Here is a 17,248-nt window from a genome sequence, read left to right on the forward strand (position 1 = left end):
AATGGGAGATGGTTATGTGGTTGGCACCAACTTGAAAACCTTTTCCATTTGCTAATATATTATTGTCTAGTAGCAGGATTTCTTGCCTCCATTAGTACCTGCTGCATGTCCTTAGTAAACAGGTGCATAAAAGGAATTAATAAGTTATCATTGAGGCAGTCAACTGAGGTTGACTGATGTTAAAGTGTATCTAACATCCCTGTTCTTCTGTAAGTAGATCCAGTCTATATGCAAGCTTGTGGTAATTGTCCCTGGCCATTAGCCGTGGTCGTGCAGCGGTAGCATTGTCGCCTCACAGCAAGAAGTTCTCCCTTTCAATTCTCTGCTGGAGCGCCTACTGTGTGGAGTCTGCATGTCCTCCCCGCGGTCGAGTGGTGTTCGAAAGACATCCGTGAATGTGCGTACCTTCGTTGAAGGTTGGGCATCGAGCTGGCACCTCGGCACTGTAAAATTCTACTGCCAATCATTAGCAGACCAGAGTTCCGCTGTGGTGACCCCTAACCAGGAAAAGCCAAAAGAAGAACATTTCCAAAAGAAGGGAGAACCACAGTTACCTTGACCAGAAGAGAGCCTCCACAATGATCTTGGGGGACTCTTTCTGACTCTTCAGAAGTACCCTGGATATTAGCAGAAAGGGTAGAAAAGCATACAGAAACACTGTTGTCCAAGGAAAAGAAAAAGTATCTGTCTTCCAGACCTTCTTGCATGGAATCCTGAAACAGAATATTGCCAGTTGTTCAGACAGAAGGCAAAGAGAGCTACTTGAGGAACTCCCCACAGATGGATCAAATCTTAGAAGACCCCCTGATCCAGTTTCCATTTGTGACAGTCTGCCATGTCCTGTTCAGCTGGTCTGACACACAATTTTATTCTGACGGAATGTAGGAAGCCTGTAGAGTGAGACAGTGCTGTGAAGCTAGATTCCAAGCTAACATGGCAAGTCTGCAAAGGGGTACAACCTGGTTAACCCTTGACTGTTTATGCACTACACGACTGTGGTATTGTCTGTAACTACTTGAAGAGGTCCTTGTTCCATAGATGGTTCTTAGAAATGAGTGCAATAATCAGGACAAGTATCTCCTTGACATTTATGTCTTGCATTTTTCCTTGGTGTCCCAAACACCTTGCACGTTTATCCCTCATAAAACTGCTCCTCATCCCTTTGGTCCTAGCATCATCACCACTTATCTTTTCAAACTTGATTTGTGGGGTTTGTCAGAAGAGAAATCTTTTGTTGGAGACAACCATATCTTTCTCATGTGAAGTCTTGCCAGGGTTATCGTGAAAATCATAGATGCAAAGAGACTCAAAATACTGAGGTACTCCCTCGTCATGACTGAAGTCTGAGCAGAAACCCTTAGAAATAGATCTAGATTTTGATAGAGATCGATTTTTTTTTTCCCTTTCAAAAAAAGCTTTTTGACCTCAGCTGTCTAGTTGACATTCCAGGAATACAATCCTGTGTGCAAGAGCGCGAAAGACTTTTGAATGTTGTCTTCAAATTCTGTCTTGTGAAAGAGATCTCTCATCTAAGAGAGAAAGACTCTGAAAAGGTAAGCAAGTCATCTAAATATGTAAGAATGTAGATGCCTTGTAGTTTCAATGAACTATAACTGGAGCTAGACACTTTTTGAACACTCTTGGTGCAGTGGATATTCCAAAGGGTGAGGCATAGAACTGATAATGTGATCCAGACATACAAAACCTTAAGAAACGTGAAGTCCAGATGAATACAGATGCGATAATACGCATATTTTAAGTCTAGTGTTGCCAAGAACCTTGAAAGAGGAAGAAGAGGTAACAGGTTGTGAAGTGACATCATTCTGAATTTGGATACTAGCACCAACAGTTTTAGGAAAGAAAGATCCAGAACTGGTCTCCAAGCATTCCCTTTCTTTGGCACTAGGAAAATCCTTGAATAAAAACCATTCCCCACCTAGGAAGGAGGAACTGGTTCTATTACTCCTTGGGACAGCACGTGATGCAAACCAGTGTAAACCAAAAAATTTGATCTGGGGATGAGGAATGACCCCCCTAGAAAGGAGGAATTTCCTCCCACTGCCATCTGGGGGACGAGGAATGACCCCCTAGAAAGGAGGAATTTCCTCCCACTGCCATCTGCAACCTTCATGAATTATATCATGAATGATTTTCAGAGCGCTTTTTTTCTGAAACAATCTGCTACCAAAGAGAAAACTTGAAAGTCAGACTCTCTGGAACAAAAACAGTAGAGTAAGAGGGGGTCACAAGGCCATTTAGACTTGTTGGACTGTCCTTGGATTTGGGAAGTTCAAGACTTCTTTTTGGAACACCCTTGCCATTTCTTCTTAATTATCTCTTTACCTGTATTTTGCTTATTCTGTTTGTCTTACCTTATTCTGCTTATTCTAAAGTGCCTAAATGACACATTTACAGACTAAGTTGTATAGCAAAGAGATGGATCAGAACTAACTCAGAAAGGTGTTCTATGTGTCCTTTGAAAATCTGGAAACCTCCATCTCAGTAATACCAAACTTGCTTACCAATACATATCTCTTGTTAGCTGCTTTATTTTCCATCTGTCCTTCTGAACTCTGGAAGCCTTAACTTTAGTAATCCCAACTGCGCATATCAAGACATATCTCCTGTTAGCTGCCTTATTTCCAGTTCATGAAGCACAAATGTACAACTGTGAAACATAGTGCATTACTTATATTGATCCAACACTCCTTAATGCAACAGAGCACAGATGAATAGTACTTTATCTACCCAGTTCAACCACCAAGCAATCCTATTTTTTTTATTCTGTCTCTCCCAATGTAGTGGGCACAAAGTATACCTGATGATTCCTGTTATCTCTCACACACATCCATAACCATTTTAACCCATAACACTCAACTCTATCCACTCTTTCTTCATACTTCATTCTTTTCTCTTTCATCTACAGCCCATTACGTTGTTAGACATTTCAATTCACAGTATATTATCTAGTTATTATTAACTTTTACTCAAGTGATGATTATGTTATGTATATTTCTGACTATTTAAACTCCTTTATTTTCATTTGCATCCATCTTTTGTTAATACAATGTCTGTAATTAACTGAATTTTGTGCTGACATGTCTATTGGAGCTTTTCTCCCCAGGCCTCCACTGAAAATGGGCTCATTCCAGCCCAGTGGACACTCCTGGTAAACAAATGTAAATAAATAAATAATAAGTTAAAACAATCTCACTACGAAAAGAACTTCTACAGCAGAATTTCACTCCATTTGCAAATGCAGAAAAGGAGAAATATCATAAGTTAACATCTACGTAAGGCAATTTCCAATCATCTGTTGTTTTCCCTCATTTCTTCATCAGTGTGTTCTGTACTGTAGTGTTGAATGTGGTGGGAGAACACCCACCCCACCCACACCCAGAGGCCCTATACTGCTTAAAGTGAAGTTAAATTAACACTTTAGCATATTTTACTCTTAACAGTTTCACTGAAAAAAAAAGCAAACTAAAGCCTATAACAATAAAATTAAATGCTGTGCCTCATCTCAAGTATTTAGCATTCAAAGTCCTTGATTTTGTACATCTGACGTTGTGGAGTATTGCCGGCTGTAGCAGGAGAAGTGGGACAGTGCACGTGTGGTATATGCCAGCAAGGTTGGCTGAAGTTTTGTAAATACTCTTATGTTATCAGATGCTTGTATTAAAAATGCATTTGTAAAACTTGCTTATGTTAAAAATGCTGCAACAGAATCTTAACAGAGTTCTGAAGGTGACTGTGCCAAAGTCAGGAGACTAGATGTGATGTCATTTTACAACCAGCTGAAGGATAGAACTCTGGCAGCAGCAGTTGTTTATTTTTGTTTCTATTTGAAACCTAATGTAAAAAATTCTATGTCAATGATCACAGTTCAGTTGTTCACTTGTTAGTTGTTAGTTATTTCTGGTAGTGCATAGTATCTCATCTTGCCTTGTGGAAGTGAGCATCTCAGCAGTACATCTTGCCTTGCGATACCAAGTGAGTTAACTAGGGACAGTTTAAATTTAGTTCAGTTAGGAATAATACAGTGAGATTAGTTTAGTCTTATTTTCTTTTTTTCTGCATAAGTGAGATCCTATCCGACTGTGTTATTTTTATGTTTCCTGTGGCTGAAACTCTGTTGTTTACTGTAACTAAATGTGAAGTATTCTCCTGTTCTCTATTTTATTATCCATATTAAATATTTTTACATCTTTTCATTGTGGCTGGTCTTTTAAAGAATACTTTTAGCATCTTGAGAGTACTTGCTCTTATTTTACTGACACTGTGGCCACACCAATAAGCCTTACTCCTTCGGTCACACTCTACCATTTATATCAGTATAATTGGTTACCCTTTGTAAGAGCCTTAGATTATTTGACTGGTGGCAGCAATCTACCTTATACTCTGGAAAGAGGGGACACAGCTGGTGAATCGGTACCAGCCTTTCCCAGATGTGTGTGTGTGTGTGTGTGTGTGTGTGTGTGTGTGTGTGTGTGTGTGTGTGTGTGTGTGTGTGAGAGAGAGAGTGTGTGCGTGTGTGTGAGAGTGTGTGTGCGTGTGTGTGCGTGTGTGTGCGTGTGAGTGTGTGTGAGTGTGTGTGCGTGTGAGTGTGTGTGTGTGAAAAACATTAATCTTGGACCTAGATATGCAAATCCAACCATTAAAAATGTCTGTGGCCCCACTGGTAGTATATTTGGGCCAATCTTTTCTGTATACCCCAGGACCGCAGAGAAGGAAAAACTTTTAACAACCTGATTAAAGGCTTTATATGGCACAAAAAGAAACCGAGGGTAACAAGGGAATGTACACAGGATCCTTGGGAGAGAGGTTGTAGAGGATTACTGGAATTAAAAGAATATTATAATATTATAAAATGACATACATAAAAAAATCTGTCAAATGCAAAATGGTAAATATGATGTAAATTGGAAATAATTATTAACACAGATGGAAGCAGGAAAAAATGACAAGTGATAGTCTAGATCAGAATACTGGGGAAAGATAACATACAGGACAGCAAATCAGAAAATTGGAGTCAGTTAAGAAACTTAATAAAGGTACTAGGACTGGAGCAAATAAATGGTGGGAAATGAAGCTCTACCTAATAGGACTGAACCAAATAGGTCCGTATGCTCAGAAAGACCTGAGGTAGGGGAACCCCTATGGAAAGGGAGCAATAAACTTCTGGGAGCAGTTAAGAAAAGGTGGGGAAATTATAAATTGGGTAGAACTCAAGCAACTATATCAAATAAAGGAAACAAAATGGCTGTATTAAAAGATGTTAAAACAAACTTTAAAAGAATATGATAAAAAGACAGAAAGGGAACAGAAAGAAAGACCAGGACTAATACAACTGCTGGTTGATGACAGAATGATAAATGCAACTCAAGAAAAAATAGTGAGTAAATTAAGTGCAGGGTTAACAGAAAGTAGATTAGGAAAAGTGCACAAAGAAAGGATTAAAGACTGGAAACTTAAAAGATTATTGGGATGAGATATGCAGAACAATAAATAAAGTAACACAAAGGCAGGAAGTTTCAGATTTTTGGCTGGAAATGCCTACTCTAACATTTTTACACTCCAGCAAGACAATGAATATTGTTTGTAGGGGTCAAGGAAATGTGCTGGAGATGTGAACAACAAGTGATTGGTACATGGAAACATTATCTTTTGGAGTTGTGCATGATTACAGAGGTTTCACATTAACTTTGGGAATTAATGGAGGTAATATTGCAGGAAAACTGGAACCAAATCCAGAGGATTTCTTACTAAGCTATGTAAGAGCTTCTAACAGTAGTAAGATTATTCATGATCTGGTAGCCTTTAGTGTGGTTGGTAGCAAAAAAAAAAAAAGCAATCACAAGAAGGTGGAAGTCAACCCTTTCCCCAACTATAGAACAAGTATAGAAACTGATGATAGAAATGAAAAGGCAGGAGTTGAAATCACTAGAAAAAAAAGAGAACTAAATATCATGAAAAGAAATGGATTATTTGCTGGGAAGCAAAGGCAAAATTACAACAGAGATAAATATGTAAGAAAATGTGGCATGAGGGCTAGTGGGGAAAAAAGGGCAACGGAGAAGCAATAAATTAGATGCCAACAGATTAAAACAAATCAAGTGAAAAGGAGAAAACTACAGGTAAAAAAAAACTATGTCTCATTATAAGATCAAAGATCTGGTTCCAGATTATACCCTCTGTATAATGAGCTTGACAATAATAAAGATTATAAAAATAAAGGGTCAGTACCCAGACGTACATAACCAATGCACTATCATGATTAAGAATAGGATACATTGACTTTTTCTCCTTTAAAGGTCAGGTATGGGTGTGATGAACAACATTGTCTGTATCTGAAAAATGTAAAAAGAAATATAAGAATAAAGTGATCCTGATGTATAAAACTTAAAATGGATAGTTAAAAGAGAAAAGGAAGTACTGCATTGAATGTTCTGAAGTATATTGTAACACAGGTAACATAAATAAAGCTACTTGGAAATAAAAAAAGAATACTCTTCATTTCTACCCATTACTGTAGGAGTGGCACAATGTTCCATACTTGGACCCTCCTGTTTAACATATTTATAAATGTTCTATGCACTGCTTTCAATCACATAACTCTGGTACAATATGTAGATGACTCCACACTCATCTGGATAGTCCCTAACCTACAAAAACTTGAAGAAATCACTCAACTCCTACTTAACCCCCAAAAATGATATTACTACTTTTCAACCCAAAAACACTCTCCTAGAGCAAAATGCTTGTCAAAATCACTTCATTAAATAACACTTAACACCAAACTCTTAGAGGTTACAATTGATGACAACTTGAAATTTGCCCTACGTTCCCAAAACTATTTAAAAAATCAAAAGTTCAGCTTCTTGTACAGAACAAAACCCTACCTAGCAGACAGAACTATAGAAACCATAGCTAAAGCCTACCTTCTACCTACCATACTGTATGCCTTCCTATAGTCAAACTCTGTAGCTACCCCTGGAATGTACTCCCACATGCTCTCAGGCTTCTTGAAAACCAACACATCTAAGAAAACAGCTCTCAACATCTTGAATCTGTAGCCGTACATCTCCAGGATAAATATAACATCTTTGCTTCTTCCTCCTCTTCTGCTACATCTCTAATCTCCTCTACTCTGTTACCAGTTATCACCCTGTCTTCTCCCATCCCACCAAGCCTCTCCTAACTCTTTCACCAATCACTTCATTTACATCTTATAATTAAATCAATCTTTTGTTTTCCACACTTTGTAAATAACCCAGTACTCTGTATTGTGACATCTATCCTACTGCACAGTTATTTAACTATATCTGTACTGAATATAACTGGTATAATGAGCTTGACAACTTTATGTACAGTTATTATTTTATCTATATTGGCATTGTAAATATTTTAAAATTTATTTTACATATATTTTGCATGACACTGTTGATATTTCATAACTTTTTTTTGTTTATACTGTATGTGCTGGAGCATTTCTCCCTGGGCTTCTGCTGAAAAGGGGCTTTTGTGCCCAGCTGGACCTCCCCGGTCAACAAATGTAAAATAAAATAAATAAATGTTGCTGGGAGTGTTTATTCTGTTTTTGACAAAATTGGATGAGAAAACAGAAAATCCTTTGGAAAATTTGGAAAGGGAGGCTGAAAAATCTTACAGATTCCCCTGGATCAGCTTGCCCCTTTCATCCCCCTTTTTGATCACCTCTACAGCAGAGGGGGGCAAACATTAAATCTCTATCCAGGGGAGAATTTAAAATCTCATTTTAAAATCATCTGGAAGGCAGTGAGAATGCAACCATGCAAACTTCCTTAAAACAGTACCAGCGGTCATAACCCTGGAAGAGCTATCAACAGAGCCATACAGACACGGTAAACTATGAGTAGTCACCTATGTAATAGAAGAAACTAAGTTATACATAAATAAAGCTATAGCTGCTGCATCAGGTTTGGGATTAGTGTATAAAAATGTAAAAGACTGAGAAACTTTATACACCCTAACTGCCTTTTTATTGGCAGCTGGCTGACAATTAGGAAAACTGGTATTAGGCATATGTATATGACTTCTGCCCAGGAAAGGAAAGCAGCATATATTCAGAATGTATCTATGCTAATTTGTCATTACACCAGAAGTAAAAGTAATATATATTTCATCACATAAAACATTTACTGAGTAGATGGTTAACTTTGAGGGAGGCAGACAGCATGTGAACAGTAAATTGTAATGGCCTTAATTGCATGTGCACTCAAAGGCACTGTTCTGTAGATAAAATCAGGACTGAGCTTCACTAAAATCATAAAGAGCAGAAGGGAAGCCACAACTTAATTGTGCTCTTGACTACCTAAGGATAACTTTATGTAAATTTTAGAAAAAACTCCCTGTCATAACCTAGCATGATGGTTTATTTTTGGGGGATATGACTTCTTCTCAGGCTAGGATATAAATCACTTTACTGAGGTGACATTGCAAAGAATGTTGGATTGTCTATCACGTACAGTTACCAAATGCTAGGGTTTACATGTTTTCACTAGTGTCACTGTCTGATGTCTTATATTATGTTCCATTTTAATGGGTCTTAGAATGCCTACACTAGTCAAGCTGCCATTAAACCAGAAGTAAAAATCGTATATATTTCACCAAGATTTTTTTTCAGTTATAACATGCCATAGCTAAAGCTCCATGGTTTGAAGCTGCCAAAGCTGCGAGTTGAAATTCATCTCTGAGTTGCTCTAACATCCCTAAGTGCAGAATGGCAGTCTTGGGATCATTTTGTAGCAGAGTATCCTAATGTCACTATCTGAAAGTTTTCAATGAAGTCTCAAGGAAAATGAACATATGGCATTGTCCGTCATAGTAGAGCTTTCATAAGTTTCAAAAGTTGTAAATATACTGCTTTCAGTGCCAGGCTGACATTGTGCATTATGCTCAGTTTCTATTGCTAGGAACTTTATGACTTCTTCTCAGGATGAGCTGTGTAGCACCAGTCTTAAATATGTTTTAATGATTTGTCATTACATTTGAAATAAAAAACATATATCTATATATCTATATATATATATATATATATATATATATATATATCTAGAGAGAGAGAGAGAGAGATATTAAATAAGGAAAGTTTTTATTACTGTAATTATGGTTTCCCCCCATCTAGACTTGTTTGTGATGACTTATACGAATATATGGAATTAACACCTTTAGCGTTTTCTGTAGCTGAATATCACAACACATTATTATAAGAAACCTGCCTAAATATTTCCAGTGCTTTCAAAGATACAGTCCTATGTTGCTAAGTAAAACCAATAGTCCTTCATAGGCATTAGGACATTCGATATTCTACTATTCAGTTCCCAAAAACACATGCATTTCATATTTGTTCAAGCTTACAAACTCAGCATATACAACAACTTCATAATATATATGTTAATTTTTATGAAAAAAAAATCAAAATGAATATCTTTTTTTTCAAAAGGTCATACATTTTGCCATAGTAAATGTAATAGCAAAATATGCATATTTTGTGCTCTGACCAACCTGTACATATCTGAGATACTGATGTCTGTTTTTCATAACGACTATCAGGTCATGTTGAATGAAGTAGAAAGCTGACTATTCAAGGAGTTTTATCTTGAATATTTTTTAAGTATATTTTGAAACAATAGATAGACTTTGCATTTGTAGGCTGGGTCAAATTCAGGCCATTATCTCTTTCTGAAATTTACAAATTGCAACCCTAAAACAGCCAGTTGAAAACAAAAGAGCAGTGTTTAGTTCTATTCAAAACAAAGCACATCTTCTTCTTCTTTCGGTTTTTCCCACTTAGGGGTCACCACAATGGATCACCTGTCCACTCATGATTGGCAGTGGAGTTTTATGGTGTCGAGTTGCCAGCCTGGCCCCCACCTTCCACGGAAGGCACACACACGCATGCACTCACGTCTAGCACCAATTTTAGAGTATCCAATCCACCTACAGCATGTCTTTGGGATGTGGAAGGAAACTGGAGCACCCGGAGGAAACCCACGTGACCACAGGGAGGACATGGCAGACTTTGCACAGAAGGTACCCCAGCTGAGGATCGAGCTGGAAAACCTCTTGCTGTGAGGTGGCAACGCTAACTGCTGTAACACCTCAGCCACCCATTCAAAACAATGCACTTAAAACTAACAAAACATAAATAGAAAACATTCTTGTCACCTCAGATCTAAAAACTAAACTTCTTTATAATGTGATTTTTTAAAAATTCTTTCCATATGATGTAGCATAAAATTATATTACTTTTCTATTAAAATTCAATACCTTACTTTTAAGGCTAGGACACAGATTTAAAGAAGTTTTATGTGAAATATGTTTGTAATAGTCACTGAGGTTTTCAAGAAAAATGCTTCACTGGTTTGAGGGCACTTTTGTTTAGAAACATAGTACAGTAATAATTATAAACAGTTATCGGTTTGGGGGCAGTCTCATTCAATATAGTCAGTAGTATAAAGAATAAACTGCTGACCAGAAAAACAAGTAAACAGCAACACATAATTTGAATAAGTAGCTGATGAATGAACCTCCCCAGCAAATAACAAATGAAGCAAAAGCTAGTTTGAAAGTACATTACATTTGTAAATATATTTTCCATTGAGTATGATACTCTGAACATGATCAGTTCAGGAAAGAAGTAAATGAACTGCCTTGGAATAAAAAAAAAAAAGCAAAACCAATCTACTTGCACAGACTTAACCAAACAAAAGACCACTGACATTTTCCCTTCTAAACAAAGAAAGTCCTTATTATGGACAACTGTTATTCTAGCAAAGTGTACTACCCAAAATGTGACAAAAGACATAAAAAGTGGGGGAGGCTTTTTATTTCAATAGTTTAAACTCCATAGCACAGAAAAGGAGGTTATCTTTCTATAAGTTAAATTGAATCTTTATCTGAAATAAAAGGGATACATAGCTTGCTTTACAAATAAGGGTAAGGTATGAAAATGATTTAGAGTCCTATATAGGCTCTCCTTTAGTCTTTTAGAGTAAACCGTAAAGATAATTTCTCCTGTTCTTTCTAGGTTAATCCTATTACTTGCATGCTGCCTAAATTCAACGAGCAGTTTTCAAAACGCTGGGATGATGTTTCAATGAGAAGATTAAACTGTTAAAAAGGTTATCTTACAAATAATTTAATTTTAATGATACCAGTGGATTTGAAGACATTTTATGTCTAAAGTGGCCTCATTTCATATGCCAGTGATTCCATCTACACTACAAATAAGGCCAGTGAGTAGATGTAATGCTGTCACGTTCCATAAATATTTCAATATTGGAAGATACAGGAACAGCAATTGTAAAGTTGCCACAGGTTCCTAAGTAGAGGATCATTAATGTACCCACACAGGTTTGCCTCATACTTGTCTTCTGAAAAGATACATCTTAATTCCACCTTATACAATCTAATATTTCCCAGCATCCAAGCATAAAACAAGGGAAGTAGCTGCCAAATGTCAAGCTTCTAAAAAGTGCCCAAAATTTTCATTTTTGAGATTCTAACAAGACTAAAGTAACGTTGTCCTGTATGAAGCATAGTCTGATTGAATCAGACCATGTTTAAAGAAAGACACTTTCTTATCACACACATACAATGAATGCACAAAAGACACATTTGTACATAGTTGTTGTTGTTTCTTTCTGCTTTTCCCGGTTAGGGGTCGCCACAGCAGAACTTCGGTCTGCTAATGATTGGTATATATATATATATATATATATATATATATATATATAGTACATTATATGCACATACACAGAGGTTTATGTGAGAAGATCAAGTTTTTGAAAGTTGAACTTCATATGGCCGAGACTGTATGTTTATAAATATGTAAATATATAGCATTTTATGGAGATCACAGTACAGTGGAGATTGGGGAATTTATTATTTTCCTCACTGTAGTAAGATATCAGGGTTGGTTTATATAACTTGCGGGGGGGGGGGCTCGTTCAGTTTTTCAGAAAGTCAAACATGTGGTCTCAAACATATGAAGTTTAAGTTTAAAACCCGATCTTCTGACATAACCCCCCACATACACACACAGATGCAATATATTACATATAAAATGCGCACACACACACACACACACACACACACACACACACACACACACACACACACACATACACATTTAAATGAAGAAAACGGGCATATGGAAGACAAAAATGGGATGTATATCTCATGGCACAATATTGTTATGATTTTCGCTTAAAAAGTTCACTGTACAAAATTATCACCGGTTGGTCACTTCCCGTAGAACTCTACTGCCATTCAGCACTGTTTACTTTCTAAAGCTACACAGCTCAGCTCTGTTAGTTATAAAGCTTCCACTATTAGCATATAAAATTAATTGTACTAGCAAATATTATTTTTCCCTATCTGAAAATAAACATTGAACAGATACCTCTATACATTTAAGATGTCAGAATTACTAATTCGTGCTTATAACACCAAATATACACATTTACTCCATAGAGGTAACACCTGATATTAACATGCAGTTATGTGACATTACTGCATTGATCAGTAAGCAAGGAAATTAACTGCAGAATCCAACAGTTGTGCTGGAAAACTGCAGCACAGTTCACTTTCTTTTAAATTAACTTCCAGCAGTGGTTTCATTTACTATTAATTGAAGACAGCAATACATTTTCATAATTGATGGCTTTTTTACCTCATATTTGATTGGTGGTACCTGCAAAGAACAGACATCTTTCAAGGTGTCAAACATTTCTAGCTACATACATCCAAATTACTCAATACTACTAATAATGCATTTTTATGCTCAATTACAGATCTGTGTCTGCATCTGCAAGCATTATTCTGCAGCAGCACCCATTAAATCAGCAAAATATGCCTATATACCAGATCTACTGCAGCCTATCAGGCACAGATGTACTACTGCACAGACTATCTTTTAATGAGGCACTTTTTGTGAAACCTGGCATATGAGAATCCTCTGCATGGAAAAAAAGAAGAAGATTGTTCACTGTAGTGTCAGAAATGTCCAAAATAGCTAATAATCTCTTAAAAATTTCACATCTCAATTCTCTGTTTGAATGTAGGATAAATGCATAATAAGCCTGAAGCAAGTGTTTGGAAACCCCTTAGTAAGGCTTCTAGCTCCTTTTCCAGACCACGCACCATGTGTGTCATACCAATCAGTCAGGAAAAGTCTTCACATAAATAATCAATAACAAATGGAGCTAGAACATAACATATTACCATATTGAAACATCATACTATGTATCGTCAATAAGATTTCTAGTACCAATTCAACTAAACCTATTAATGAATTGTGTAGTTATACACTAAATGTGCATTTATTTAATTGGTGCATATCACCATGACTATCATTTTTAGGAGACATGGCTATCTTCTCTAGTTGGACCTCTTGCTTTGTCTGAGCCACTAGAATGCATTCTTTGGCAACAGGTTATATAGCAATTGCAACTACACAGACAGAACAAGCAAAACTGATGACTTAAATTATTACTTTCTGTATATGCCCCAACCTCCAAGAAACAACAATAAAAGGAGTACAATAAAATTCTTATTTAGGAAAGGCATTATTACACTTTCTTCTGCTGAGACACCTAACACATATTTTGGTATAAAACAGAAATAGTATTACATGTTGTGCTGTTGATGCATTAAATAAAAAAAAATCTATTAATGGCATTAGTTTTTTAATAATTATGAAGAACTAAGCCTGTTTCTTGAAATACTACAAAATGTTTTAATGAATTTTGTTAAAATGCACAAAAGCTGCAGTTTACTGACTGAAGATCTGAGACCCCCATTGATATATAAACATGCAAGCACACACCAAAAAAAAAAACACACAAGCACACACAATTTTAATTTGTGTTCTTGTGATGATAAAGTAGCTGTTGTGACAGATTATATCTACTACTGCAAAAAAAAAAAAAAAAAAAAAAAAAAAAAAAAGAGCACAGCATGCATGCATATGTCCTATGTCAAAGCTATTTCCAGTAAATTACAGAGCATACCTCTCAACTGCCACTCATTTTGCAGAATGTCATAATGTTCCTGATTGTGTCTCATATTTTTGCCCTTTTCATCACAAAATGTTTGATTTTCTGGTAAATCACTGAGGATTGCAGTCAGTTAATAATAATACTAAACACATTGGAGTTCCACACGTCCTCTTGTTCAGTAAATGCATATTGATACAAAACATTCCTGATTTGGGGCCTCCCCCCATGCATACACACATATTATTTTTGGCTCTGTCTCTGATTCTTAAGTAAAGAAGTTGAGAGCCATGTTACAGATGAAAAACATATATTTTCCTTAGAAAAGGTAGCCTTATTTTCTGTTGTATACATGTACACTATTCAACATGCATACGCTAAACTTTATATACTATGACTAGCTGCTTCTTAACTGATTGCTCACTCTTACTTAAAATACCATATACATGCTAGCACTTTAAAGCAGTAATACTATGAAATTCTAGACTATGAGCACACATATTTATACAATATGTAAAAAATCTTAACAGATGGCAAAAAACAATGGCTTACTGCATACTGCATATGCTAGCACGATCAAATTGTTACATCAGAGGCTTATGCACTGTGCAAGTAGCTGTGTATGTCAAAAAAAAGTGTCATGGGCACATCTTGTCATTAAATAAATGAAAAGTTAAAAAAGAGAACGTAGCTGATGTTCAGATCCATATGGTGAAGTTGCATCTCCACCTAGAGGTTCGAAGCACCTCTAAACATTACACAATAAAATCACAGACCAAACAAAACATTTCTCACACACACACATATGTACACTTTTTTATTTGTTTAATGAAACGTGAAGCTCAGAAGTTTGCAACATTGCTGCAGATGCAACAGTGAAAAAAATACTAAAAGCAGTATTTGACATAATATTATGTTGTTTACGTCAAAAAATAACATGAATTAACCCCTGCCCCCCCCCCCCCCCCCCACACACACACACACACACACCAGGCAAAGATACGCAAACAGGCACATAACCACAGTACCTGCCTAAAACATAGTGCTTGCTGGAAGAGGATGGACGCAGTTTAATGTTAATCTTTACAGTAACAAAATTCCCATTATCAATAGATGTTCCTATTCCGTAAAACATTTCTTAATGCCTGTCAGTGTGTTCACAGCACACCATCAATTGTTTAACGAAAAGGATATGTTGGCAGAAAATGCAGCTAATGCATTTTGCAGTAGTTTTACTCTAAAAGCATAGTCCAGTAATCTGTACTGAGATTATGCGGTGCCTACTCTGATCTATTTTTCTGTCCGAAAACACTATGACAGGTTGCAAAATAACAACACAGACGGACATACATACGTGTGTGCCACATATACATATCTGTAATAGTGTTTGTGTGTGTATGCTCACATGTGTGCTTGTATCAGAATCAAATCCAAACAAAGACAAAGGCATCCCAAGAATGACTACTTAAATTGCTGCCTTACCTTGTTCGCCAGTACACCATCAGCATAAAACAGAAGATAGCAAAAATCCGAAACCTCCCATGCACTGGCTGGTTCTTAATCATCATTGCTGTGCTCAGCCAAGACCACGCACGAGCCGTTTGTCAGAAGTATACAACAATCAGAAGCAAACTGGGGTATAAGTGCTGTAACGACTGGCCAGCGGTTTTGCTGTACGTTATCACAAGGAGGGGAGGGACCACTACTCATTTGTGTGGATTACATTACAGCCTGCACTAACATTTTAACACAGTCCAGTTTTTAATGGCGAACTTTAGTCTAATTATTATAACGTACACGTTTAATTAAATGTCTACAGATCGACACAATCCAAACATTTTCAGTTACAGTTCACCATCGCCGTCAATACCACTATTAAATATAAAGATATAACTGCGCTTCTTCTACATCACATCCTTTCCATGAGACACGACCCACACTTCAGCGATGCTAACGTTAAGCAATATGTTTGCCAAACAGCTGTACCGGCGTAATGTAGTCTTAGTACCCAACGGATGCGCAATACTAAACCCCGCCTACGGCAACTACCTGTCACGCCTCAAATTGACGTTTGGTAAACGTAATGAATATTCACCAGCTCCTCATCGTGCTCGTGCAACAGTGTACAAAACTGTGGGTTTTCCGAAAGGCGTATTAAAGTTAATGCTGATGGGTAACGGCAAGTGCAAGTGTTAAGGGTAAAATGGGATTTTGGAAGCTGCTCTAAGGAGAAAGAGGGTGGTATAGGTTCATTTGCTAGCAGTCTTTGAGTTTGTCCTTTCGCAGGAAAAGGTAACACCAGATACGGTAAAGAACATAGATATGAGAGGTATCTTTCAACCTTCCATCACCCAGTGTGGAGCCCTGCCTTCCATAATGTGGAACAAATGGGCAAAATGAGGAACCTTTACTGACAACTTCAGCTAAGAAGCTGACACTTGACAGCATGGTTAAAATGTTACTTTATACTTATAAAAAGTTATGTTGATTGATCACCAATGACTGAGGATAGACTTGATTATATTTAATATATAATTAGAGAAATTTGAATAGGTTCTCATGGTGTTTATGATTTTAGGTATATCTGAGTTACGAAGGAATAGGTAGATATTAATAGTGTCTGCAAAAACGGTTAGGAGACCAAGCGTATTACATAATGTGAATATAGTGCATTATGTATTATGCCAAATTAAATAGTTCTATATAAATATTAAATAGGTGTGGGGAAGTGGACAGCCCTTTCTACCACCATTTTTATAAGAAGAGGTTTTGATAACGTTTTGGTTATGTAACGTTGCTTATAAACATTGTTACATAAATTCAGAATAGAATTAACAAAAGAAGGTGGTATACCAAATTGGTGTACAACTATAAATAAAAATGTTCATACAGTCAAATGCTTTTGATGCATCAATGGCAGGTGCACAAATATTATTTTTCTTTTCCTTTTAACTTTATATAGATTCCAGTGTTAATGTATGATCTCCTATATTCCTCTTTTGAGAAAATCTAAATTGATATGATTAAATAATTGAGGCTAAAATATTTTTCAATCTATTTGCCGGCAGAGAAGTGTATATATATTTTGATCAAGAGTGAATGGTTCAATTGATTTATAGTTTGATGAATCTTGCCATTTGGGGTATTAAAAGTGCCATTGATCTATTCAGGTAGACCCCCCATTAGATAATCATGATTTTGAAAAT

At 36.5% G+C, this 17,248-nt stretch overlaps 1 protein-coding gene across 2 annotated transcripts in view; it reads right to left on the bottom strand.

Moving 5' to 3' along the window:
• GABRA2 (gamma-aminobutyric acid type A receptor subunit alpha2) overlaps positions 1 to 16,056 on the bottom strand; it is a 1,382,295-nt gene extending 1,366,239 nt beyond the window's left edge. Inside the window, exon 1 of one of the 2 annotated variants that reach the window (XM_044061400.1) lies at positions 15,525 to 16,056. In XM_044061400.1, the coding sequence (XP_043917335.1) occupies positions 15,525 to 15,610 (86 nt within the window). In that variant the 5' untranslated portion in view covers positions 15,611 to 16,056. The remainder of the gene's footprint in view (positions 1 to 15,524) is intronic. The other variant, XM_044061401.1, reaches the window with a different exon arrangement.
• Positions 16,057 to 17,248: the final 1,192 nt, after the last annotated feature.

Source organism: Protopterus annectens, chromosome 2.part0 (assembly GCF_019279795.1).
Source record: "Protopterus annectens isolate FY-2018-M chromosome 2.part0, PAN1.0, whole genome shotgun sequence".
NCBI lineage: Eukaryota > Metazoa > Chordata > Ceratodontiformes > Protopteridae > Protopterus > Protopterus annectens.